The sequence below is a fragment of the Kogia breviceps genome, chromosome 11, assembly GCF_026419965.1.
Source record: "Kogia breviceps isolate mKogBre1 chromosome 11, mKogBre1 haplotype 1, whole genome shotgun sequence".
In the NCBI taxonomy this organism is placed as follows: domain Eukaryota; kingdom Metazoa; phylum Chordata; class Mammalia; order Artiodactyla; family Physeteridae; genus Kogia; species Kogia breviceps.
In genome coordinates, this window is record NC_081320.1 from 85,351,099 (window position 1) to 85,378,974 (window position 27,876).

Sequence of the window (27,876 nt, forward strand, 5' to 3'; positions counted from 1 at the left end):
TTTGGGGATGAGGGGAAGGAAGAATAAGAGCTAAATTCTCACTTTCTATTTCAAAAAAGTCAATACATAATTTGAAAAAACTAAAAAATTAAGAACTATCATTATTAGTATATTATTAGAAATAAAGTCTTTATACGAGAAGAAATAGTTAAGACTACCTCTGGGTAGTGATTACCTCTGGGAATTAGATATGGCCATGGAGGAACCGGGCTGCTATTTTTCAACCTAAGTCCTTCAGACTTCAGTCTGAAGAACTAAAGAACTCTCTCTGAGCTCTCAATGCAGGGGGGTCCAGATTTGATCCCTGGTCAGGGAACTAGACCTCACATGCATGTCGCAACTAAGAGTTTGCATGCCACAACTAAGGAGCCCACCTGCCACAACTAAGGCCTAGTGCAACCAAATAAATAAAAGATATAGTAAAAAAAAAAAATTTTAAAGGCAAATTAGAGTAAAGGGATCTCTTTAATGTCTGACTTCGAAAAGCCAGCTAGATTCTCATAATTGCTGCTGCCTTCAGTCTGCTGTGATATGGCATTTTGACTGAAGTACATTTAAAAAAAAAAAAAAAAAAATCAAGCCTCAAACAGATATGTAGTTGCAAAAAGCATTTTAATAGCTTTTCCAAAATACTACATCAAAATGTAGTAAGTAGTAGTATCTCAAAAGTTAGTTGAAAATACCACATGATAACACATATGTAGAATCTAAAAAAATGATATAAGTGAATATATTTACAAAACAGAAACAGACTCATAGATATAGAAAACAAACTTGTGGCTACCGAAGGGGAAAGGTGGGGTGAGGGATAAATTAGGAGTTTGGGATTAACAGATAAACACTACTACATATAAAATAGATAAACAAGGGCCTCCTGCATAGCACAGGGAACTTATATTCACTATCTTGTAATAACCTATAATGAAAAAGAATTTGAAAAAGAATATATATATTACATATATTTTATATATATTATATATATCATATATATTTATATATGATATATATATTATATATATATAAAAAACTGAATCACTTTGCTGTACATCTGAAACTAACACAACTTTTTTCTTTTTTTGGCCATGCCGCATGGCTTGTGGGATCTTAGCTCCCCAGAGAGGGACTGAACCCGTGCCCTCAGCAGGGAAAGCTCAGAGTCCTAACCACTGGACAGCCAGGGAATTTCCTAACACAACATTTAAAATCAACTGTACTTCAATTTAAAAAAAAAAAAGTTGAGGGACTTCCCTGGTGGCACAGTGGTTAAGAATCTGCCTGCAAATGCAGGGGACACAGGTTCGATCCCTGGTCTGGGAAGATCCCACATACCGCGGAGCAACTAAGCCCGTGCACCACAACTACGGAGCCTGCGCTCTAGAGCCTAAAAGCCACAGCTTGTGAGCCCACGTACCACAACTACTGAAGCCTGCGTGCCTAGAGCCTGTGCTCCACAACAAGAGAAGCCATCACAATGAGAAGCATGCACACTGCAACGAAGAGTAAGTAGCTCCCACTCGCTGCAACTAGAGAAAGCCCACGTGCAACAACGAAGACCCAATGCAGCCAAAAACAAATAAATAAAAAATAAATTTATTCAAAAAAAGTTAGTTGAGAATCTGAACATGGAATCTGAAACTTAAAGGTACATTTATTAATATGACAATAATCCTATCAGAAATATCTTTTAAGTTTTGGGAAGCTGCCAAGTGCATGATGGCAGTTTATCAAAATTCTTACTTTCACTTTAAAAAGTTGATAAAATCATCTTATCATTTGCAACAAATACTGTAAGTTGTTTCCCTTGAAGTGTCGGACTTACTTCATACATTTTGAGAGAATGTCTGCAGAATATCCAAGACTGAAAAACTAGTTGTCTGTAAATCACTTTCATGTAAAAATAGTACACCATGAAAAAGCAGAATGTTCAGCTTGTATCTCAAGCAATGGTACTTTTCCTTAAGATACTTCTGTATATTGTAGAAATGTTTTACATACACTTCATATTTTATCACATAGAATATTTGTAAGATGTGTATTAAAGAGTTGGGATTTAATGAAATGTGTAAATTTTACTGCTTCATCAAGGAAAATTTTAATTGAAACGAGTGTTTTTTCCTCCTGCAAGTTCAAGGAAAGAATACAGTAGTTACTGGTACAGAATGGTGTCACTACCTCAATTCCTCCCAAGGTGCCAGTTTTGCCTACCATTGCTTTTGCAGTATCAGTGCAAACTCAACACAGTGGAAAAAGTAAATAATATCTTACTATTATTATGAAAACAATTTTGACCTCTAAAGGGCCATATTTTGAGAAGCACTGGGAAAGAAAAAATTTACGGACACTTACCTGTTTCTTTTGTTCAGTGGGAGACAGACATTTGGCACCAACCTTCTGAGCTTCCTCAAAAAGGCTGTCAACAAAATATTCACAATTTGTTCGTTGATTATCACTAAGAGGTTGGTGGTCAGATCCTGTTTCACAAACCCTATACACACACACACAAAAAAAGAAAAAGAAGCACTATTAACCACTAATTCTCTAAAAATTTACACAAATTGTTCTAGTTAAAGGATCTAGAACTGACATGCTACCTCCACGCCTGCAGTTGAGACTCTCTTCTGAATTAACACAGTAGATATTTGGCCTTGGGAAGTCATTAACACTTGTGGTCCAGAGCAGGGTTTTCTCAACTTCAGTCCATTGATATTTGGGGAGGGTTAATTCTTTGTTGGGCAGGCTGCCCTGTACACTGTAGGAAGTTTAGCAGCATCTGTGGCCATTAACCACTAGACGCCAGTAGCATGGACATCCCCCAACCCCCCAGTGTTATAATAAAAAAAAACATCTTTAGACAATGCCAGATGGCCTCTGGGGGTGGGATGGGCAAAACTGCACCAGGTTGAATACCACTGGTCCAGAGTAAAAAAACGTGTTCTTTGTAAAGCTCTCAAATGGCTTTAAAGAGGGTTACTAGGTACTTTTTGGTAACACAAAGCACTCTTGAAACTAAAGGTGGTAAGGTGTGAGGAATAGTCATAATCATAGTTTTGCTCCTTTGCACACTTCAGAATGAAATTTCCCACTCAAGACTTTCATCTGTAGTGGTTTAATACTCTACTGGGTTTTTTTCTTTCTTTCTTTTTAAATTGAGGTACAACTGGCATACAACATTATTTTAGTTTCAGATATACAACATAACAATTCAATGCTTGTATGTACTGCAAAATAATCACCACAATGTCTAGTTAATTGTTAACATCCATCACCATGCATAGTTACAGAATTTTTTCCTTGTGATGAGAACTTTCAAGATTTACTCTCTTGGTAACTTTCAGATATGCAGTACAGTGTTATTAACTAAAGTCTCCATGATGTACATATCCCATGACTTATTTTATAACTGGAAGTTTGTACCTTTTGACCACCTTCCTCCATTTTTCCCACCCCATCTACTGTTTTTGTATGTGTATGTTTATATTTTGTCATGTAAGAAATATTACCTAAGATTTTGTTTGATAAAAGGATGGTTTCTGGTTGATCTTTTCTAAAGTCACATAGAAAATTCATAAATGTACTGAGAGATAATTTCTCAGATAAAAATCAATACTTTTATAGTTCTTACACTGTGCCAGGATCTGCAAGGCAGATATTTTTATCCACATTTTATAGATAAGGAAAATGAGTCACAAAGAGGTTAAGTTACATGTTAGAGATTACACAGCTAGTAAGTGGCAGAAACAGAATTCAAACCCTGTTAATCTGTCTTCCAAGTCTATGCTCCTAGCCATGATATGTTATAAAGCTCTCTTAATAGCTAATATTTATTAAGCATTTATTAATACATGTTAGGAACTTTCCTAAGCACTTTACATGTGTTTACTCTTTCAATCTTCACAGTGACCTAAAAGGCACATTTTTTTTTTTTCAAACATCTTTATTGGAGTATAATTGCTTTACAATGGTGTGTTAGTTTCTGCTTTATAACAAAGTGAATCAGTTATACATATACATATGTTGCCATATCTCTTCCCTCTTGCGTCTCCCTCCCCCCCACCCTCCCTAGCACATACTGTTTTTAATCCTCATTTACTAGGTACAGAAAAAGCTTAAGCAATTTGACCAAGATCACAAAGCTATTGGGAGGCAGAGCTGGAAACAGAACTCAGGCTACTAATGCCCCTACTCTTTTTCTATTTATTTATCTATTTATTATTTATTTTTGGCTGCGTTGGGTCTTTGTTGCTGAGCACGGGCTTTCTCTAGTTGTGGCGAGTGGGGGCTACTCTCTGTTGTGGTGTGCAGGCTTCTCATTGCGGTGGCTTATCTTGCTGCGGAGCATGGGCTCTAGGTGCGCAGGCTTCAGTGGCTGCAGCACATGGGCTCAGTAGCTGTGGCTCGTGGGCTCTAGAGCACAGACTCAGTAGTTGTGGCGCATGGGCTTAGTTGCTCCTCGGCATGTGGGATCTTCCTGGACCAGGACTCAAACCCATGTGCCCTGCATTGGCAGGCAGATTCTTAACCACTGCACCACCAGGGAAGTCCTAATGCCCATATGCCTCTACTCTTAATCACTGTGCTAGACTGTCTCTCAATAGAGTCACTATTATATTGTTATTAAAATGCTGATAGCAGGGATTACCCTGGTGGTCCAGAGGTTAAGACCCTGTGCTCCCAACGCAGGGGACCCAGGTTCTATCCCGGGTCACGGAACTAGATCCCACATACCGGAACTAAAGATTCTGCATACCGCAAAGAAGATCCCATGCGCCACAACTAAGACCCAGCACAGCCAAAAAAATAATTAACTAAAAAAATAAAAATGCTGATAGCAGGGCAACTTTTTAATTTAGGTATATTCTTTTTACTCTTCTAGGTAATTCTCTCTATATATACTCTTAAGACAATCCATATTATGTCTTAGTATTACCACTTATCTCACATGGTTGTTGTGAAGATTAAATGTGAATACACATAAAGGCCTATTTATACCTGGTATACTGTATGTACCAGTACACATGCTGGCACATAGTAAATTCTTAAATGTTAGATATAATGTCATTACAACCACTTTGTACTTTCTGGTATTTGTTTCTTCTGTTCAGAAAGCCATTTATACTTAATTACTAACTACTAAGTACAAAGCCGATAAAGCTGAGCATCCAGAGTAGCTGAAGTTTTAGTCCTTTATCATACATATTTGGTATATAAATTCTACTAAACATTATCAAGCTAACACAAGTCATCCAAATATTTGAGTACCTACAATATGTTAGGTGGGGAAGACACAAAGATGAATAAGAAATAGTCTAGGCTTTTAAGAGGTTCAGAGTACAGTGTGTTGGAGATGGATGCCCACAAACTTGATTAACTTAGATAAACTGGACCAATTCCTTGAAAAGCACAATCTACCCAAACTCACATGAGGAGGAATAGATAATATGAATAGGCTTACATTTATTAAAGAAACTGAATCAATAATGGATAATCTGCCAAAACAGAAAGCACCAGGCACAGATGATTTCACTGGTGAATTCTATCAAACATTTAAGAATGAATTGATACCAATTTTCTATAATCTCTTCCAGAAAATAAAAGTGGAAGGGAATACTTCTAACACATTCTATGTGGACAGCATTACCCAAATACCAAAACCAGATAAAGAAATTACAGGAAAGGAAAACTACAGACAAAACTCTCATGAACATAAGTGCAAAATCCTTGGGACCTCCCTGGTGGTCCAATGGTTAAGACTCTGTGCTCTCAATGCAGGGGGCCTGGGTTCTATCCCTGGTCAGGGAACTAGATCCCGCATGCCTCCCGCTTGCCACAACTAAAGATCTCGCGTGCGTAGCGAGGATCCCACACATGGCAATGAAGATTCCCTGAGCCGCAACTAACACCCAGCATGCCAAATAAATAAATAAATATATATTTTTTAAAAATGCAAAATTCCCAACTAAATACTAATATTTTGAATCCTGCAATATATAAAAAGAATTATACACCACAACGAAGTAGGATTTATTCCAGGTATGTAAGACTGGTTCAACATTAGAAAATCAATGTAACCCAGCACATCAACACACTAAAGAAGAAAAATCATATGATCATATCAACAGATGTAGAAAAAGCATCTGACAATATCTAACACCTCTTCACGATAAGAACTCTCAGCAAATTAGGAATAGAGAGGAACCCCCCCCTCAAGCTAATGTCATACTTAATGATGAGAAACTAGATGCTTTTCCCCTAAGAGCAGGAACAAAACAAGGATGCCACTTCTCACCACTCCTCTTCAATGCCATACTGGAAATCCTAGCTAAACAAGTAAGACAAGAAAATGAAATTAAAAAAACAAAATACAGGTCAAGATGGAAGAAAAATTGTCTTTTTGCAGGTAACAAGACTGTTTACATAGAAAATCCAAAAGAATCAACAACAGTGTAAAACTCTTGGGACTAATACGCATTTACAGCAAAGTTGCAGGACACAAGATTAATATACAAAAGCCAGTGCTTTCCTGTATACCAGCAATTAACAATTGGTATATGGAATTAAAAGTGCAATGTTACACACATTAGCACCATTTGTCAAACTCCACAGAACTGTATAACACAAAGAACAGACCCAAATGTAAACTCTAGTTAAAAACAGTGTATCAGTACTAAATATACACAAACAACTTTATTATTTTATCATTGTTTTCTAATCTGTCATCCTTTTCTTTACTTATCATTTTGTGATGCAAATATCAATACTCTTCTTCAGAACTTTGAAACCAGATTATCAAAGGGGTTACGTTAAGTAAATAGTCTTGAAGTCCTAGGGGTTTCTCTAATAATAAAAAGTACAAAAACTTCAGGAAAGGTAATACGAAACATCTATCCTGGCTCAGAAACGCCTCTTTTGCTCACTTTCTCATTCACTACTGTGCTTTGCATAAATAAGGTTATCAGCTAGCTGTTGTTCAAACAGGTGAAAGATTTGCATCTGTTTATGTTTTGGAAGCACATATGGTAAATATGGATCTTCACCATTTATAATCTTTGAGCAACTGATACACTTAGGGAATCAGTCTTCTTTTCATTTTTTACTAGACTGCTGTTTCTAACAAAATCTATTTTTGTTACCAAGAAAATTATAAAATCTATTACTAATATTCTTGTATAGGCAGCTATTTATTTATTATTATCTTTTTAAAAAATAAATTTATTTATTTTATTTATTTATGTTTGGCTGCATTGGGTCTTCATAGCTGCACGCAGGCTTTCTCTAGTTGTGGTGAGCAGGGGCTACTGTTCGTTTCGGTGTGCGGGTGTCTCATTGTGCTGGCTTCTCTCGTTGTGGAGCACGGGCTCTAGGTGCATGGGCTTCAGTAGTTGTGGCATGTGGACTCAGTAGTTGTGGCTCACGAGCTCTAGAGCGCAGGCTCAGTAGTTGTGACGCACAGGCTTAGTTGCTCTGCAGCATGTGGAATCTTCCCGGACCTGGGCTTGAACCCATGTCCCCTGCATTGGCAGGCAGATTCTTAACCACTGCATCACCACCAGGGAAGCCCCTATTATTATTTTTTTAATTTATTTATTTTATTTATTTTATTTTTGGCTGCACTGGGTCTTCGTTGTTGCATGTGGGCTTTCTCTAGTTGCAGCAAGTGGGTGCTACTCTTTGTTGCGGTGCACGGGCTTGAACCCGTGTTCCCTGCACTGGCAGGCGAATTCTTAACCCCTGCACCACCAGGGAAGCCCCTTACTAATTATTTAAATTCAAAGTACTGATACATGTTATAACATTATAAAGCTTGAAAACATTATGCTAAATGAAAGAAGCCAGTCACAGAACACCCCATATTCTATGATTCCATATATATGAAATGCCCAGAATAAGGAAATCTATAGAGACAGAGAATTTAATTGTATACTTTTTTTCTTTTTAGCTGCATTGGGTCTTCACTGCTACAAGCGAGGGCTACTCTGCGCTGCAGTGCGTGGGCTTCTCCTTGCAGTGGCTTCTCTTGTTGCGGAGCATGGGCTCTAGGCGTGCAGGCTTCAGCAGTTGCAGCATGTGGGCTCAGTAGTTGTGGCTCACGGGCACTAGAGCGCAGGCTCAGGATTTGTGGCTCACGGGCTTAGTTGTTCTGCGGCACGTGGGATCTTCCCGGACCAGGGATCAAACCCGTGTCCCCTTGCATTGGCAGGTGGATTCTTAACCACTGTGCCACCAGGGAAGTCCCTGAATTGTATACTTTAAATGGATGAGTTATATGGTACGTGAATTACGTCTCCACAAAACTGTTAGAAGTCCTAAGTTAATTTTACTCTTTAAAATCAGTCACTCAGGGCTCCCCTGGTGGTGCAGTGGTTAAGAATCTGCCTGCCAATGCAAAAGACACGGATTTGAGCCCTGGTCTGGGCAGATCCCATACGCTGTGGAGAGACTAAGCCCGGGTGCCACAACTACTGAGCCTGTACTCTAGAGCCTGTGAGCCACAACTACTGAAGTCCGCACATGTAGAGCCTGTGCTCCGCAACAAGAGAAGCCACCACAATGAGAAGCCTGTGCACCGCAACAACGAGTAGCCCCAGCTCACCACAAGTAGAGAAAGCCCACGCACAGCAATGAAGACCCAACACAGCCAAAAATTAAAAAAAAAAAAAAAAAATTAGTCATTCAACTGGGGCTTCCATGGTGGTCCAGTGGTTAAGACTCCGCGCTTCCAATGCAGGGGGCACGGGCTGGATCCCTGGTTGCGGAAGTTCCGCAAGCCACAGGGTGAGGCAAAAACAAACAAACAAACAAACAAATAAATAAATCAGCCATTCAACTTATTTCTGTGTAGAAAAGAGTTAACATAGCAGACCTAACTGTTGCTATCCTTCTTACTTTTTTCATGAGAGTATGGAATTTTAATATGTGCCTAGTCCCCAGTATAAACCCTAGGCTCATTTCCAATGAACTTCCCCGGTAGACAATATCTCACATGTGCTATATATAACTTATTACTGGAGGAATTAAGTCTGTGTCCTGGTGGCTCCACTGGGCAAGGACTCTTGGAAGCTTATGCCTGGTTTCCCCTGGACTTCACCCCCTTGCAAAGTATCTTTTCATTGCAATAAAGCTTAGTCATAAGTATGACTACAGGCTGAATCCTGTGAATCCTCTAAGCAAATCATCATATCGGGAGGCAGCCTGAGGGGCTCCTGACATAACCTCACAATTATATAGTTAATATCAGATATTTATATAAAACAGTAAGTACTCTAGTGAAAAAATAATAAATAATATTTGTTCGATATAGAAAGTGTTCACAAAGTATTTGTAAATACTTACCTGTCTCCTTAAATGGACTATGAATGAAAGATATTTACCTTTTCAAGTATTTAAAACAAAGAACATAATACAAAAATAAATATTCCACTTCAGAGAAGTGAGAATAAAGAATTTTTATAATAAGAACGACAGACTTTGCATCTACCATTTATTGGGTGCCTGCTATATGCTAATACGATGCTCAGTGCTTTAAATTGGCTATCTAATTCTTACAAAAACCTTTCAGGTACCTATGTACACCTCTTCCTTTTTAGATGAGCTACTGAAGCTCAAAGAATCTACCTAAGTTGCTCAAATGCCAGAGAAGTAGTGTAAGACAGAGATAGGATTCAAACCTAGGTTTATCTGATTCCAAACCCATTATATTTCCACTATGACTTCAAGATAGTATAACACAAGAGGCTAATGAAGTAATAAATAGTTACTTTAATTTCCCTCTTAAATAACAGAAATAATATGTGGGCAGAGAGAAATTTAGCACTTAAAAAAATTAATCACAAAAAGATATATAATTTCACTAAAATCCATTTAATGCAGCTATGGAAAAAAAAACTTTAAAGTACATTACTATTAGGTAGTTAACAGATAATCATAATGAAAACCTACTAAGTCAGTGAAATGTAAAAATAGAGAAAGACAGTAACAAAGGGATTAATAACAAAGAAAATGCATAAATTAACTCACCATTCTTCCTTTATACTTTCAAGATTATCTACTTCTTTCATTCTCTTTTGCCTTACTGTAAACGTAAAAAGAAAAATAAGGTAAAGTTCTTAATAAAGTATTTTAAATAAATTCATTCCAATGTATGCATTAAGATTCTTTGCCATTAAGTTATTATGTACTCCTAAAGTAGCACTAAATGGGTCTTAAGAACAAGTGACCTAACTCAAAGCTGTCACTTTCACTTAAAGTAAAGCAATAAAAAGTAAATTTTGGATTTGGATAATCTGACAAAAGAAAGATTTCATAAAAGTTATGATGAGGGGAATTCCCTGGCGGTCTAGTGGTTAGGACTCTGTGCTTTTACTACCAAGGGCCCACGTTCAATCACTGGTTGGGAAACTAAGATCCTGCAAGTGCTCGCGGCCAAAAAAAAAAAAAAAAAAAATTTATGATGAAAAATAATGTATGCTTTAATAACAAACAAAAGTGAATGTAAACATTTCACTTATCTCCAATAGTAACAAAATATCAAATCAATATAAACTTATTCTTTTTTTCCAAAGTAGATTTTTATTGTCAATATTTTTTTAACATCTTTATTAGAGTATAACTGCTTTACAATGATGTGTTAGTTTCTCTTTATAACTAAGTGAATCAGTTATACATATGTCCCCATATCTCTTCCCTCTTGCATCCCCCTCCCTCCCACCTTCCCTACCCCACCCTTCTAGGTGGTCACAAAGCACAGAGCTGATCTCACTCTGCTATGCGCGGCTCGCGGCTGCTTCCCACTAGCTATCTATTTTACCTTTGGTAGTGTATATATGTCCATGCCACTCTCTCACTTCGTCCCAGCTTACCCTTCCCCCTCCCCGTATCCTCAAGTCCATTCTCTAGTAGGTCTGCAGAGTCTGTCATACAGAGTTAAGTAAGTCAGTCAGAAAGAGAAAAACAAATACCGTATGCTAACACATATATATGGAATCTAAAACAAACAAAAAAAAAACCAGAAAAATAAATGGTCAGAAGAACCTAGGGGCAAGACAGGAATAAAAATAGGGAATATAAGCTCATTCTTACAATTCTGGGGGAAAGCAGACTGACCAGATGTATTTACATGCTGTATAAATATTTTGACTATGATCTTCCTTCCACATTTCTGGGAAATTAAAAGAACAACAATGTAAGCTATATACATAAAATATGTCTGCCACAGCTGTTATCCATTAGGAAAAACTGAAAACAAAGTAAATGGTCATGATATAGCTGCCTGATGGGATAATACGTATCCCTTAAAAATAATTATGAAGCAATTTATGTAGCCAAATAGAAAAAGATGTCACATAAGTAAAAATATAAGAAACAAAAATTATTCATTCACTAGGAATGAAATTGAATGTGTATGAAAAAATGGAGAGGGACTTCCCTGGTGGTGCAGTGGTTAAGAATCTGCCTGCCAATGCAGGGGACACGGGTTCGAGCCCTGGTCCGGGAAGATCCCGCGTGCCGCGGAGCAACTAAGCCCTTGCACCACAACTACTGAGCCTGTGCTCTAGAGCCTGCGAGCCACAACTACTGCGCCCACGTGCCACAACTACTGAAGGCTGCGCGACTAGAATCCTTGCTCCACAACAAGAGGAGCCACCTCAATGAGAAGCCCACGCACCACAACTAAGAGTAGTCCTCACTTACTGCAACTAGAAAAAGCCCACGAACCGCAACAAAGACCCAACACAGCCAAAAATAAATTAATTAATCAATTTTTTTTTAAATGGAGAGAAGAGTGAAAATAGTTATTGTTGGGGGGGGGGGTAAAAAATTGTGGATTATTTTCTCTCTTTCCCAAACTTTCTGCAATACTCTTTTGCCCTTACAACAGAAATAATATAAGAAATAAGGAAACAAATCAATGTTTAAAAGAGTTGAAGCCATCTGCCCTTTGAGAGGTCCTGGAAGCAATGACAGACTAGAAGCAATAAGCATACCAAAAGCCTACATCTTGGCTTCGAAATACAATTTTCCAAGAAAAGGAATCATGGCTCCTTAGAGAAAAGGCTGATTCCAGGGCTGGGACAGAGAAAGAACAAATGAGCCCAAAATATCTTGCACCAGAAAGTAAGATGGTGCTCAGTGAATGATGAAGACATATCAAAAGGACACTGAAGCCACCTGAAGGGGTTCCCACTGGACAAGTCTGGGAAATGGAACATCAAAGTAAATAATGATACTAATCGATTATAACTCACTGAATAAAACAAAAACCCATGAGGAGTCCATACTATTAGATCTTAAAAAATCAGGGAAAGATGGACTTTTAAATAAATTCAACAGTCATATGGAATCACTATTACCAAGAAAAATTCCAGATATATCCAAGATCTAAAATTTAAAAACTGAACCTGAGGGTGATGTCAGCAAAATGAAAGAATAGGCAGCTCCAAGCTCCTGTCCCCACAGAAACATTGAAAAACAAGCAGAAACTATTAGAACCAACTTAGAACTCTGGAAAGCAGTCAAAGGTTTACAGCTATCAAGCAAATGATGAATCAAGAAAAATATAACTTAAAAACAGCAGGGAAAACAAACCAATTCAAAACTGGGCAAAGGATGTGAACAGACATTTCTCCAAAGAAGAAATATGAGTAGACAATAAGCACATGAAAAAGATGCTCAACATCACTAGTCACAATGAGATACCACTTTATACACATCAGAATAGCTATTATTTAATAAAACAAAAATAATAAGTGTTGACAGGGATGTGGAGAAATTAGAACACCAGAATACTGCTGGTGGAAATGTAAAACGGTACAGCTGCTGTAGAAAAGGATTTGGTGGTTGAGGCATTATTCACAATAGCCAAGAGGTGGAAATAATCCAGATGTCCATCAACAGATGAATGTCTGAACAAAATGTGGTATATACACACAATGGAATATCAATTAGCCGTAAAAAGGAATGAAGTTTTGATACATACTACAACACGGATAAACCTTGAAAATATTAAGTGAATTAAGCCAAACACAAAGGACAAATATTGCATGATTCTAGTTACGCTGATATTTCATACAAGGCAAATTCATAGAGATAGAGAGTAAAACAGGTTTTTAGGGACTGGGAGAAGAGAGGAATGTGGAATTACTGCATAACAGGCACAGAGTTTCTGTTTGTGAAGAAGTCTTGGAAATGGACAGTGGTAATGGTTATACACCACTGTGAATATTATTAATGCTGCTGAATTGTACACTTAAAATTGGTTAAGATGGCAAATTTTATGTTATATATGTATGTATTTACCACAATAAAAAAAACTTTTAAAAAGGCAAACTTTTTAATTATTAAAGAAAACATGGTAAAGTTCCCTATAACCTGGAAGACAACTTTCCTATAACTCACATCCAGAAGCAATAAGGGAAAAGACTGATACATTTAACTATGTAAGAATAAATTTTTTTTTTTTTTTTTGCGGTACGCGGGCCTCTCACTGCTGTGGCCTCTCCCGTTGCGGAGCACAGGCTCCGGGCGCACAGGCTCAGCGGCCATGGCTCACGGGCCTAGCCGCTCCGCGGCATGTGGGATCTTCCCGGACCAGGGCACGAACCCGTGTCCCCTGCATTGGCAGGTGGACTCTCAACCACTGCACCACCAGGGAAGCCCAGAATAAAAAATTTTTTAAAAATTTCTACAGGGCTTCCCTGGTGGCGCAGTGGTTGAGAGTCCGCCTGCCGATGCAGGGGACACGGGTTCGTGCCCTGGTCCGGGAAGATCCCACATGCCGCGGAGCAACTAAGCCCGTGAGCCATGGCCGCTGGGCCTGTGCGTCCGGAGCCTGTGCTCCGCGACGGGAGAGGCCACAACAGTGAGAGGCCCGCGTACCACAAAAAAAAAAAAAAAAAAAAAAAAAAAAAAAAAATTTCTACAAAGTAAAAACACAGATGACAAACAAAAACAAAGGGAACTGGCATTACAACTAAAAGGTTAATATGTAAAGAACTGATACAGAGAAAAAAAAAAGGCCAACAATCAAAAGGCAACAAATATGAACAGACACATCTCAGAAAGAGAAGCAAATGGCCCTAAAATATGTGAAAAGATGTCAGTCTCACTTATAATGAAATAAATGCAATTGAAACTATATTATGATACCATTTCTCACCGATCAGACTGGCAAAAACTTACAAGTCTTGCAACACATTTTGTTGCTGAGTGTGGGGAAACAGCCTTAAACATTTTTGGTGGGAATGCAAAATGGCACATATCCAGGGAAGGGAATGTGGCATTACCTAGTCACCTATGCATATGACAAAGAATCTCTCCTTGACCAAACTGTAGTTAGGCTCCTCTGAGGAATCTTCTCAAGGAGGCCTGAACTTGGGCTTCCATTTCTGTTCCTGTAGAGCCCAATTTTAGCAAGAATCCTGTTAAGCAGCTTTACCCAGAATCCCTCCACCCTTGATACCTGATCTAATTCTTCACTCCGCACTCCCCCCCAACCCCGCCATGATACTGATCACCCTGGCTTGCCTTCAGCAAGAATCTTGTAGTTCAGTTTAGCAAGAATCCCCTCTTACCTTTGAGGTTTCTCTTAGTAATTTTCCACTCACTGACCCCTAGCTTGCTCTTTGACTATAAATCCCCACTTTTCCATCTTTTAAAAAAATTATTTTATTTATTTATTTATTTATTGGCTGTGTTGGGTCTTCGTTGCTGCATGTGGGCTTTCTCTAGTTGTGGCGAGTGGGGGCTAGTCTTCATTGCGGTGCGCGGGCTTCTCATTGGGGGCTAGTCTTCATTGCGGTGCGCGGGCTTCTCATTGTGGTGGCTTCTCTTGTTGCGGAGCACAGGCTCTAGGCGCACAGGCTTCAGTAGTTGTGGCACACGGGTTTCAGTAGTAGTTGTGGCTCGCGGGCTCTAGAACACAGGCTCAGTAGTTGTGGCACACGGTCTTACCTGCTCCGTGGCATGTAGGATCTTCCCGGACCCGGGCTCAAACCTGTGTCCCCTGCATTGGCAGGCAGATTCTCAACCACTGCGCCATCAGGGAAGCCCCTGTCCATGTTATATTCAGAATCGAGTCCAGTTCCACGCTGAGGTCTCTTTTCCCCTATCACAATAGTTCCTGAACAGAAGCTGGTTTTACTGCTTTAACTACTGTCCTGCTCTGTTTTTTCTTTGACACGGATGTCTAGAAATCCCATTATCTAAAAATCCACCCCAATGATACTTTAGCAAAAATATAAAAAGGTGAACACGCTAGACTATTCACTGTCGTATTATTTACAGCATTGACTGTAACAGCAAAGCCTGTAAAAAACTTCAACTTGTCCATTAATAGGGGACTTCTTGAATAAACTATGGTAAATCCACACAGTGGGATGTACTGTTAAGTGAAAAAAGCAAAATGGAGAAAAATATGTATGATACGGTACTGTTTACCTAAGAAAGAGTTGGACATGAATATACGTATATTTGTTTACATTAGGAAAAAATGAAAAAGTAAACCAAAAAATAAATAATAAGGTTACTTATAAAGTGGGAGAGAGTGTACTGGGTGAAAGGAGTAAGGGCAGAAGCTGGATTTCTCTGAATGTATCTTGTTTTTTAGATCAACTTTGGACCCATGTAAATATTTTATGCACTTATAAAACAAAGTTAAATTTTAAAAAAACAATCCCTAAAAACGGAAAGTAAAAATGAAAAGAATTAACTGAACTGACAGAGAGGAATTATTTCAAGTAAATTTAAAACATGGTAATTTTACCATATATCCTAGTGGGATGAACCCAAAGAGGAAAAATGAAGTTTCTAGTTGTCATATTATTAGCAATAATATATTAGTATTGCTTATATGAAAAGTATGGTATAAAGATAAAGCAGTGGGTCTCAACCAGGAGGCAATAGTGCCCCTAAGAAGATATCCGGCAATGGCCGGAGGCATTTTGGGGCTGTCACACAACTGGGGTGGCGGGTGCTACTGGTATCTAGTAGATGAGGTTACGGATGCTGCTGAAAATCCTACAATGCACAAGACAGCCCCCACAAGAAAGTACTGCCCAAAATGTTAATAGTGTTGAAGTTGAGAGACACTGAGATAAAGCAAAGAAGTAATTATGATCTGTCCCTAAAAACCAAGATTTTTTTTCAGAGTAAGAGTAAAGAGATAGAAATATAAAAATCAAAGAAGCCAAGCAAAAATCCTGTAATCCTATATTTTAAATCGGAAACATCATTATGAACTTATGCTGTATTTTCTCTTAAGAAAATACATAGTAGCTCTGTCCACTGAAAAGGCCAAAAAGCAATAAACAATCAGACAACAATGAGCACAGCACACCTACTGCCCAGATTTATGGTCTCCAAATACTATTTCCCACCAAAAGGAATCAGTTTCTTAGAGAAATGGCTTCTCCAGGTCTGGGGCAAGAAATATGCACTTTATGCCTTGTATTGACATCTTGGATTAATGTCAAAAGGAATCAGAAGTTGGGAATTCCCTGGCGGTCCAGAGGTTAGGACTCGATGCTTTCACTGCGGGGGCCTGGGCTTGATCCCTGGTCAGGGAATTAGAATCTCCCAGGCCGTGAGGCACAGCCAAAAAAACCAGAACAAAACGAAAAAAAAGGATTCAGAAGTCAGTTTGAAAAGGCTACCATTGGTGAAAGATAGGACTGAAAAACAGCTACATGAATTGAAACACATCAAATGCAAGTTCATACTGATACTCATTAAAACACAGAAACTCATTCAACAGCAGGGTACCAATTTATTTTGAAAACTGGCAAATAAGGGAAAGAATCAAGTATTCATCCTGCCTTTCCTATATGAACTAACTCAGAGTAATCAAAGAGTTAATAAAAGAAGTTTCCTTTATAAATGAATTCAGCTAAATGAAGGTTTATAGAATTAGAGTATCTCCAATTTGCAACCCCTAATGCAAACAGACCTAGGCAATGATATCAATGTCTGCTAACATCACACAAAGAAAACAGACATAAATATATGCCTCAATGTGAAAAGCTCAAACCACCACGTGTGAAGACTTCTTTCTAAAATTGAAACTGAATCCATTCAAACCTCTAGGTCTAAACATCAGATTACAGGAAATATAGGGCACAGAGGAACATGATCAGATGACGTCACAGGGATGCAATCAACAAAATCCAGAACTGGAGAAATTCTTCAAGAGAAATGATCCATTTTCTTCAATATATATATTACCAGAGAGAAAGAAAAGTGGAAATCATCTTTTTAAATATTTAAGAGATATATCAACTAATTACAACATATGGACCATATTTATGTTATTATTTAAAGAAACTAAATGGAAAAAAGCTGTGAATCAGGAACATGTGAACACTGGATGGATATTTGATGATATGTGGAGTAATTGTTAATTTTAAAGGTGTGACAATGGGATTGTAGCTTTTTAAAGTACTTGTTTTAGGGACTTCCCTGGCAGTCAAGTGGTTAAGACTCCGTGCTTCCACTGCAGGAGGCACGGGTTTGATCCCTGGTCAGGGAACTAAGATCCTGAATGCTGTGTGGTGAGGTCAAAATAAATAAATAAAGTACTTGTTTTAGCTACATACTGAAATATCTAGATAAAATTCAATAACTAGAATTTGCTTCAAAATAATCAAGTGGAGTGAGGAGTGGGGGGAGTATAACTGAAACCAAAATGGCTATGACTTGATAATTAGTGAAGCTGGGTAATGAGTATACATGGGAGTTTACTATTCTCCACATTTTTATATATGTTTGAAATTTTCATAATAAAAATTGTGATAAAAGAACTATCTTAAAAATATATACATGTAGAGTTGTACAATGTCATTTCATTAGCTTCTTAAAAGGCAGTACTTTTGCTCTATCAGTAAGTTACTCAATAATCCAAGGATGGCAGTAGTTCCAAAGATCTGCATCCTCAGTGAGAAATAATGTATGTGAATCTTACTCCCCAAACTAGAAATGTGAAGTGGGGAAAAGTACCATGAACTCCTATTTAAAGTGATGAACATGAGAAATAGATTGATCATGTTTAGGATAAAGATACATTTGTTTTAAGACAACCAAAGCGCTTCGTAAGACATTTGGTTGACTCATGGCTTGAAGGCAATGCAGGCACAGAGAAATTTTAGCAGCACACGGATGTGCAATGTGAAGTCAAACACAGACAATAGTTATAAACTGCCTATTGCACAATTAAAGTTATCACTTGTCAACATTCAAGGTAGGAAAAATCAGATCTGTTCTATGTAACCTGGAATGTCTGGTTATTAAAGGAAAACACAACCAAACTGATTATGGAGAGAAAAGTACAATGCTTTAGTAAACCTATATAGTTATAATCTGTAACTAGACTTTTAATTAAAAGTCAACCAAACAAGATTACAATTACTTTTTATATGTGCTTAAAACAAATATTTAAGAGAATGTTACTATTAGGTCACAATAGACTGTTTATGATAATCAAGGTCCCAGAGTCTACTCTACAGATTTAAAACTAAAGAAAAACACTTTTGGACTTCCCTGGAAGTCCAGTGGTTATGACCCATGCTTCCAATGCAGGGGGAGAGCAGGTTCGATCCCTGGTCAGGGAACTAAAATCCCACATACCACGCGGTGCGGCCAAAAGAAAGGAAAAGAAAAAGAAAGAAAAACACTTTACCAAAAAGAAGATATAATCAAGCTAGACATCTCCAGAAAGCATTAAAAATATTTCAACTCTCAGACTATATCAAATACGTTTCTTAAGTTCTCTCTGGAGAATATGTATATAAAAAAGCAAATACCTCTATTTAAAAATATAAGTATTAAAAAATGTAAGTATTCAGCATATTTAAACAGAGGGCAGACCTGCTCAGCAGTAGTCACTGAAGATCCACCAGATCCATTTCAAAGCAATGAGAACAGAAAATGGGCACTAGAAGTAGTAGCATACTGCTCCCACGTAAAAGTCTCCAAAGTATCTGGAGGTGGATTTAATCTGGGTAACTGAGGATCCAGCAGCAGCCTTTCACCATATAACATCAGTCTGAATGATCTTAGGTCCTGACTTCCATTCCAGTTTCCTGCTGCTAATGGAACTGGGCTCATAACCACAGCCAATTTGGCTGGAGCACTAATTCCCACTTAGCATCTGTTTTGCTAGGAATGAAAGTAGGATAGTAGAGTCTGCTCTGGAAAATATCACTGAAAACTGTTTTAAATGCTTCTATTGTTTTCATTACAAATTGAACATAAACTGTTAGTGAATCTTTTTGTAACAAAATTGTGAGCAATTCTGAAAGACAAGGAGAAACTGAAAGGAAGGAAAAATGAGGAAATGCAATGAGGCAGAGGAGTCAGTACCCAACATAAGATGAGGGAGGGCACCTTCAGCAGCACCCCCAACAAGAACTTCACAGGCTGCCTTTTAGCCTTTCAGCTAGCTTTTGGGTAGGAGTTACTAGAGCCACATCCGAGAAGATGGCATCCAACAATCAAGGCAAATTGGATGTCTTTATGGTCTCAAGTGGGTATTTTGTATTTCTAAAGACTTCTTAATCCCTCCTGTACTCCTCTTCAAAATTACTCCCTATGGGCTTAAAAAAAAAATTATTCCTTAGACTTAAAAAATGAAAACAGACTATTATTTCATCCAAAGAATTTTACTGAATATTTATTAAATGCAAGGCACTGGATTAAGCTTTAGATTTACAAAGTATCAATAATAAATCAAAGGGGGGAGATATTTTTTAAAATATCAAAAATGTATAACATCTTAAATGGATTACACAATTAAATAAACTGTATGCTTTAAAAATGCAACCATTAAAGATGGTTGTTAAATATAAGATACAGCACTGTCAATGTCCTTTTGAGTTTGCAAGTGCTTATTACATTTATTAGATAAATATAATTATGTCATCTCTGGGCCAAGGATAAATCTGAGGTCCAAAGGGAAAAAATATTGTGTATATATTTGTTTATGGTACGGAAAAAACTTAGCTAAAGCCATTAAAAGAATGTGAAAAGGAAAAGGGGATAAGCACTGTCGACTTAAAAAAATGCACAATGTGAGAGTTTTGAGTTAAGTTTTATTTGGGGCAAAATAAGGACTGCAGCCCAGGAGACAGCATCCCAGGTAGCTCTGAGAAACTACCCAAAGAGGTAGGAGGGAAAATCAGTATATATGTGATTTTGGTGATGGGGGAGTACATGCAATCCAGCACAGACTTTTTTGTAGAAGGTTTCTGCTAGTCAAGAGGAGTAGATGTCACCATGAAGGATTTTAGTGTTTTTCTAGATATCAGGAGATACAAGAATTGGGCTCATAAAATCAGCTCCTGAAAATAGACCTGTTCTGCCAGTTTTTCCCGGAGCACAGAGTGCCTCATTTCTGCTCTCCACCCTAAACTCCTTTCAGGGGTGTTGAAAATCAGCAGCTGCAGCAGCACATGATTTAATCCTTGTAGAGGTAGATGGCAAGTGCCAATGGAAAATGCCAATTTGTAGCTGACAGCATAATCGAGCTAAAACAGTTATCTATCCTAATAGCAATACAAAACGCAATGTTCAAAATTAATAACTCAAAACACATACTGTTAAGAAATACGGCTGTAAATTACATAAGAAACAGCTATGTGTTCAAAGCAGTTGTCTTTAGGGAAACAGAGTTGGAAGTGAGGACTTAAAACTTTTAGTGAGGACTTAAAATTTTAGTTTTAAGTGTTCTGACACTACATATTTGCCTTTTAAACTATATATTGTTTTGATTAAAAAAAATTTAAAAACCAGAAAACTGAAAATATATTCAGAAAGCCAGAATTTCATGGTTTTCTCCTAAGATCTTGTCCTTCAAATCTCATATTTCTAAAACTATTTAATTGCTTCACTTTAAGAATTACTTCCTTTTTAGGAATTCCCTGGCAGTCCAGTGGTTAGGACTCAGCACTTTCACTGACGTGGGCCCAGGTTCAATCCCTGGTCGGGGAACAAAGATCCCACAAGCCGCACAGTGTGGCCAAAAAATAAAAATAAAAAGCAGAAACTAACACACTATTGTAAAGCAATTATACTCCAATAAAGATGTTAAATAAATAAATAACTTCCCTTTCAAATATACACAAAAGAATAGAAAAATATAAACACCCATCCCAACTATTCAGATTTCAAAATTTTTTTTTTTTTTTTTTTTTTTTAAGGTTGAACGTTGCTGCATGTGGGATCTTATTTCCCAGACCAGGGATGGAACCTGTGCCCCCTGCATTGGGAACTCAGAGTCTTAACCACTGGATCTCCAGGGAAGTCCCAGATTTCAGAAAAGTTTATATTTTGACTTATTTGTTTCTTTTTTATTTAAGAACCAGTAACAGATACAGTTAAATACGACTTCATTTTAAAATATTACATGGTATGTCAAATATGTGCATCTTACTGCGTATCAATTATACCTAAATAAAGTTGTTTAAAATATTAAAAATGTGGGCTTCCCTGGTGGCGCAGTGGTTGAGAGTCCGCCTGCCGGGTTCGTGCCCAGTCTGGGAAGATCCCACATGCGCGGAGTGGCTGGGCCCGTGAGCCGTGGCCACTGAGCCTGTGCGTCCGGAGCCACAACAGTGAGAGGCCCGCATACCGCAAATAAATAAATAAGTAAATAAATAAAATATTAAAAATGTATATTTATTCAGCTCCTACTATATACCAGGCATGATTCTAGGTGCTTGGGATACATACTGAACAGAACAGACAGACCCTAGCCCCTGTGGACATTACATTCTGGTGGTGCTGTTTGCTTTTCAGTTGACAGTTTTCCAACATTATTTTCAACTACTCTAAAATAATCCTTTAGTTTAGATATGATCCTGACTGTCTCATAAACATAACACGTTCATTCCACTTCTTTGTTCACACTGTAACCATCCTTCTGATTTTGGACACAGGCAGCAGTAAGCGGCAGCGGGAAGCAAGATCTTAGTTCCAGGACAGGGAGTCCTAACCACTGGACCACAGAGGCCAGCAGGCTAGGGCCTGGGTGTCCCTGTTTCTTACCTGCCGTGTCAGGAAAGAATTCAGGCAAGGAGGCAGAAGGTAAAGAGAAAAGCAAAAAGTTTATTGGAAAAACAAAGTACATGCGGAAAGACGCACGGGCAAACTCAGAGAGTCGTGCCCTTGGGAAGTTTAAATCCTTTGTAAGGGGGCAGTCTTCCAGGTCTTTGTCTTCTTTTGGCCAATAGTAGTCTTTTGACCCCATGGCTAATTTGCTTCTGGACCCTCCCCTGGGTGCGAACGCACCCGTAAGTTAAGGTGGAGCCCACCATGAAGGCCTCTGGGAGGAGATGGCAGGATTTACTAAGGTCTGGCATCCCCTGCCTTTTTGACCCCACGAAGACGTTTGCACATTCATAATGTCTCCCATGTCCCAAGGATGGGAAGTATGACCTCTTGATCCTTTAATAGGGTTTAGTCCCACTCTGTCCCTGCCATAAAAATGCCCACTGTCTGGTTATTTACCCTATTTCTGTCGTTGGTTTTAATAATGAGGTGCAGAAAATATAGACAGGAGTCTGGTCATAAATATGTAGTCCTGGAGCCCGTTTGTCTCTTGCTTCCGGAAGTATAAACAGGGGGCTGGTAATGAATGTCCAGCTTGGAACCCATCTTCTTCCCACCCCAGGAGGTGTGAACAGGAGGCCAGTTGTAAATGCCTAGCCTGGAGCCCATCTATCTCCTGCCTCACTTCTAGGCATTCAAATCTAAATTATCCTTCAAGTCCCAGCTCAAGATCTACTTCTACTGTAAAGGTGAAACAGTAAACCCTTATTAATAATCCTCTCCTAAAGCACTCAGATTTTTGGCATTTAAATCATATTGTCTGATATTATTTACTATTGTTTCTTTTAGCTCTACTAGATCCAAGATCCTTGAAGACAGGTATCACAACTTACACATTTCCTGTTTCTTCCGTAGTGCTTAGTAAGCATAAAGCAAGGAGTAGCCATCCTTAAAGTATCTCACTATGTTTCCTGTTAATAGGTTACTGTTCTCTAGCAAATTACTAATATTTTTCATCATTTCATAGTTATAAGCTACTGATAATTGTTTTTACTTGTTTCATGACAGCAAAAGAGAATGAAGAACAGACCCTGGATTCAAAGTATCCTGTATTAGAATATTGGTTACATCATTTCTGAGCTTAAGTATTGTTATTTAACTTCTCTAAGTCCTAGTTGCCTAACTTGTAACTTGGAAATAATTATCCTCCTAAGAAGGCTGTTTTGAGAACAAAAGAAATACAATAATGAGAATAGAATGTTATGCTCCCTTCTCTTTTCCCAGCCCACAATCATAACCTGTTACAAGGACTTATGGTAAGAAAACACCTTCAGACTTGTCTCAAAAGTTTTAATTTGGGGACTTCCCTGGTAGTCCAGTGGTAAAGAATCAGCCTTCCAATGGGATGTGGGTTCAATCCCTTGTCAGGGAACTAAGATCCCACATGCTGCGAGGCAACTAAGCCCACGTGCCACAACTATTGTGCTCGTGCATGTCAATGAGAGCCCATGTGCCACAAACTACAGAGTCCACGTGCCACAAACTACAGAGCCCACATGCCCTGGAGCCTGTGCGCCACACCTAGAGAGAGAAAACCTGCATGCCACAACTGGAGAGAAGCCCGTGTGCTGCAACTAGAGAGAAACCTGAGCAGATCTGCGCTGTAACGAAAAGGATCCCGCATGCCTCAACAAAGATCCCGTGTGCCACAACTAAGACCTGATGCAGGCAAAAAAAAATTAAGGAAAATAAATAAAAACTCAAAAAAAGAACTAAAAAAATTTTTTAAATAATAATTTTTAAAAAGTTTTAATTTTGACATGTCTATGAAATTTTACTTTTGATTTCACTAATTAAACAACATTTGTATATTTATTGAACCTCCCACCACTGTGTGTAAAGCACTGGTTTAGAACTAATGATAGTCAATAGGACAGACACAGTATCTATCACCAGGGAGTTTACAGACTAACAAGGAAAAACAAACTGAATGTTTTTCCTTGGCATAGAATTATGAAGTAAAAACTCATTCTATAATGGACATAAAATCACCATTATTTTAGGTATTTCCTACCATAAATTAGCAATACAGAAATGGACCATGTAAAATTTATATCTATTGAGTGTCTACAATCATCAGTCATGTGACTCTACTGTATGTAGAGAATAAAAAAGCCATCTGTCAAATATCTTAGTTACCAGTATGAGGCTGGGCATCAGAATGGACAGATGAACAGAATTTCCTTCATTTTGCTTCAGTTTACTTCTAATTAGCACCACTACCATCTTACAGTTGTATTGTATATCACAGTTTACTCAACACCTTCTCAAATATTATCTCACTTACTACCAACAACTGCAGTAATAAAATCAGTCAGGAGCCGGAGTAGACTGAGCTTTTTGGAACATATCGACTAAAAGGAAAATTCAGTCAAAACAGATTTAGACTACTAAGAAATATAGTCTTTTAAATGTATACATTAGAATTTGAAAAATTTGCATATTACAAATTTTACTTATTTTTATAAACATACACTATGGGCTATTTTCTTTAAGATTATGGATTTACATCAAGATATTATGCCACTAGGCCTGCTATGTAGAAGCTAAAGTTTCTCTTTAAAGAAACCACTGGATCACCTTTCAGTTACATCTTCTATGGAATAGGATTAGGCTTCCAAGAGCAAACTATGGGAGCATCAGATCACTTTAAAAGACAGTTTATTTGTATATTTTGTGAATTCTAGTTTATTAACTATTACGTATACAACAAAAAAATGAAATCTTTTGGGAAGTTTCAGTTTATCTTAGCTGTAATTGTAGTAATGAAGAAAATACATTTTTGTTGTCTTCTAGAAAAAACTGTTAATAAGGGAGTTATATGTTCCCGAAGACCAAAGTGATAGTGACAAAAGTAATTTAAATGAGAAAATCCTAGGAGAAAGGTGAAACTTCTGCAGAAACTGTTAAGGTTGCTGACTCAGCCATCCTCTTGACACCAAGATGTTCTCATTTCAGAATGGGCTCCATACTGAAATGTTATTTACCTTGCAAAACCCATCTCAAATACAATCTCCTTAAGAAAACCGTCCATAATTCCTCCAAAAGGCATGAATATAGAATTGCTAACACAGTAAGGAGAGATCAGTTATGTACCTCTTGGTGTTACCCAGTCCAAGCTCACTCTGCTTGCCACACAACTGGCCAATAAATCAGAGACGAGGTGCTGAGGCAAGGAACATGACTTTATTCGGAAAGCCGCAAGACAGAGAAGATGGCAGTTAAGTGTCTCTGAAAAACCTTCTTCCAGGGGTGTGGATGCCAGTTTCTTTTATAGCACAGAGAGGGGGAGGAGATGAGGAAGTAAAGTAAAAAGGCCATAAATTTTGCAAATATCCCCTGGAATGGCCAGCCTCGAGGAGGGGATGTGTTAATCTCCTCTTTCTTGTGGCCATCCACAGGTGGAACAGGGGCCAGATGTTTCCCTGAACAAAGTCACTTTGGTTTAACCTTCAGGCAGAGGGGCAGGGTTCCCCCAGGCAGAGCATTATGTATACACACTATCCTTTTAGTGAACAAAAGCAGCAGAAAGCAAAGGTTAAAGAAACGGATCCAACATGGAGTCCAACTTGGCTCTTCCCTGTTACATTAGAATCTGCCCTACCATCACAGCCACAAACCTAGTCCCAGCGACCACTTCTGGGTGGTTTCCCCACAACCATTCTTGTCCCCATTCAATTCAGTGTCTACACAGGAGTCAGGGTGACCTTTCTGATTAAGATACAAATTTGACTGTGGGACTTCCTTGCTTAAAATCCTTCAGGGACCTTCCACTACTCTTCAAATAAGGTCTAAATCCTTTGGATAACTTGACAGGGGATTTCACTGCAATGTTCTCTCACTACATTTGAGTGGTTTGAAAACTTCCCTATAAAAGTTTAAAGAAAGAAAAGAAAAAGCTGGTCCTAAATCCTTAACATTGTTTAAAAGGCCCCACATCATCTCTGGGGCCCTAACCACAGCCTCCTTTCGCTTTCCACACTCTTTCCAACTGCTCTGACCTTCAGTTCCCCAAATCTTCGCAAGCCTCTGTGGAACTGATTTCCTTTACCTGGACCTTTCTTCCCTCCTTTGGGAGTCACCTTCACCTAATTCCTACTTACCCATAATAACTTGAGTGCAAAGATTACTTTCCTAGGGAAACCTTAACTGATTTCTTCAGCTGGGATATGTACCCCGGTTATACGCTCTCACAACACCCTACATTCTTCCTTTTTAGCTTCTCTCTAGGTAGACTGGCATTCACTTGTGTGGTTACTTGTGTCCTCCAATGACAATGTAAAGTCTTTAAAAGCAAAAACCTATAAAGGTTACCATCATATCGTTAGTACTCAGCACACAAAAGGTACTAAAAACACTCAGGTGACAAACTAGGTAATTAGCATTAAATATTAAGTAATTAAAGTATGCATGTAAAGTATTTACCACACGCAGAGCTAAGAGTCAGTGCTCAACGCATTGCAGTTTTTGCCTTGCATCATTGTTTGTGTGCTTAATCACTCTCTCCATCCTGCACACAATTCTTATTCATTTTTGGATTCCATCAGTGCCTCGGTCTAACTTCAGTGTTACACATACGTGCTCATCATTCAATGGATTTAACTGCTTTTTAAACCAAAATGACTTTCAGCATATTTACATAGAAGACACAACATCAACTTTTAAAGAGTTTCCCATTAAAACTAAAGTATCAGTATAATTAAAAACCTTATCAACAGTCCAAAAACACACTTGAGCTATGACTATGAAGTGAAGAAGCTGGTTTGTTTTCACGTCGCTTATACAATCTGTCACACTTTACAATTCCACACTGACATAAACACAGACTGTCAATTTCCTATCTTTATTATTACTTCTTTTAAATTTATTGTTTTGGTCGCCTTTCGGTATGCGGGATGTTAGTTCCCCGACCAGGGGTGGAACCCGCGCCCCCTGCAAGGGAAGCGCGGAATATTAACCACTGGACCGCCAGGGAAGTCCCACCTGTCTTTATTTTCAATGATCTCGAAAAAGTACGAAGGAAGCAACGCTGGATGCCACACTAACGTTCGTCATTGCTAACAAGTAACAAACTGCAAATAAAAACGGACACAGAGAAAAAAGATATTAAATATGAAAACAGAGACCATCAAGCCTACAAAATAAAAGTGAGTTGCGGGAGCCAGCTAATGAAGTCATCGAAGAAATGTCCACCCCAAACAGACATGCTCTGGATTTCTGTACTGCACTTCTGCATTGAGAATAGAGAACTCGAAGTTTCCGAGCGCTCGCAGAGAAAACCACCGCGGCGCTTTCCCGGAGTCCGCCGCTCGGGAAAGCAGCGCAGTAAGCGGGTCCAGAGCCGCGCCTCACCTGCGTGGACCAGGAGTCCCGCCCCGGCCGTCGCGCGACTGTGCCCTTTCGGGGTCGCAGACGCGAGCACCGAAACCGAGACAAAGACCGGGTGCGGCGACGCGGCCCGACCCAACGACCGCCACCGCCCCGCCCGGGAAACGCCCGCCCACCCCCGGCGGCCAGCCCAGCCGAGCGCGGCGCGGCCCCAGGAAACTCACCTCCGGGCGCGGCCGCTGGAGGGGGCCCCGCCGCGCTGTCGCCTTGCGGCCTCGTCCTCAATTCGCTCAGGGGCCGCGGGCGCCGCCGCCGCCGCCCCTCAGACTGGGAGCACTGCTGCCCCCAGACCCTCTCAGGCTCGGCTGCCGCGCCGCTGCGACCCTGCGCGCCTCCCTCGGTCACTGCCGCCCAGCGCCGAGGACGCGCCGAAGCCGGCTCTGCGCAGACCCGAGA

At 39.0% G+C, this 27,876-nt stretch overlaps 1 protein-coding gene across 3 annotated transcripts in view; it reads right to left on the minus strand.

The window, feature by feature from the left end:
- UBXN2A (UBX domain protein 2A) overlaps window positions 1-27,876 on the minus strand; it is a 44,655-nt gene extending 16,779 nt beyond the window's left edge. Inside the window, exons 1-3 of one of the 3 annotated variants that reach the window (XM_067008041.1) lie at window positions 27,645-27,876; window positions 10,015-10,069; window positions 2,347-2,485 (exon numbers count right to left, since the gene is read on the minus strand). In XM_067008041.1, coding sequence (XP_066864142.1) covers window positions 2,347-2,485; window positions 10,015-10,055 — 180 coding nt within the window. In that variant the 5' untranslated portion in view covers window positions 10,056-10,069; window positions 27,645-27,876. The remainder of the gene's footprint in view (window positions 1-2,346; window positions 2,486-10,014; window positions 10,070-27,644) is intronic. The other 2 variants (XM_059079222.2, XM_067008040.1) reach the window with 2 other exon arrangements.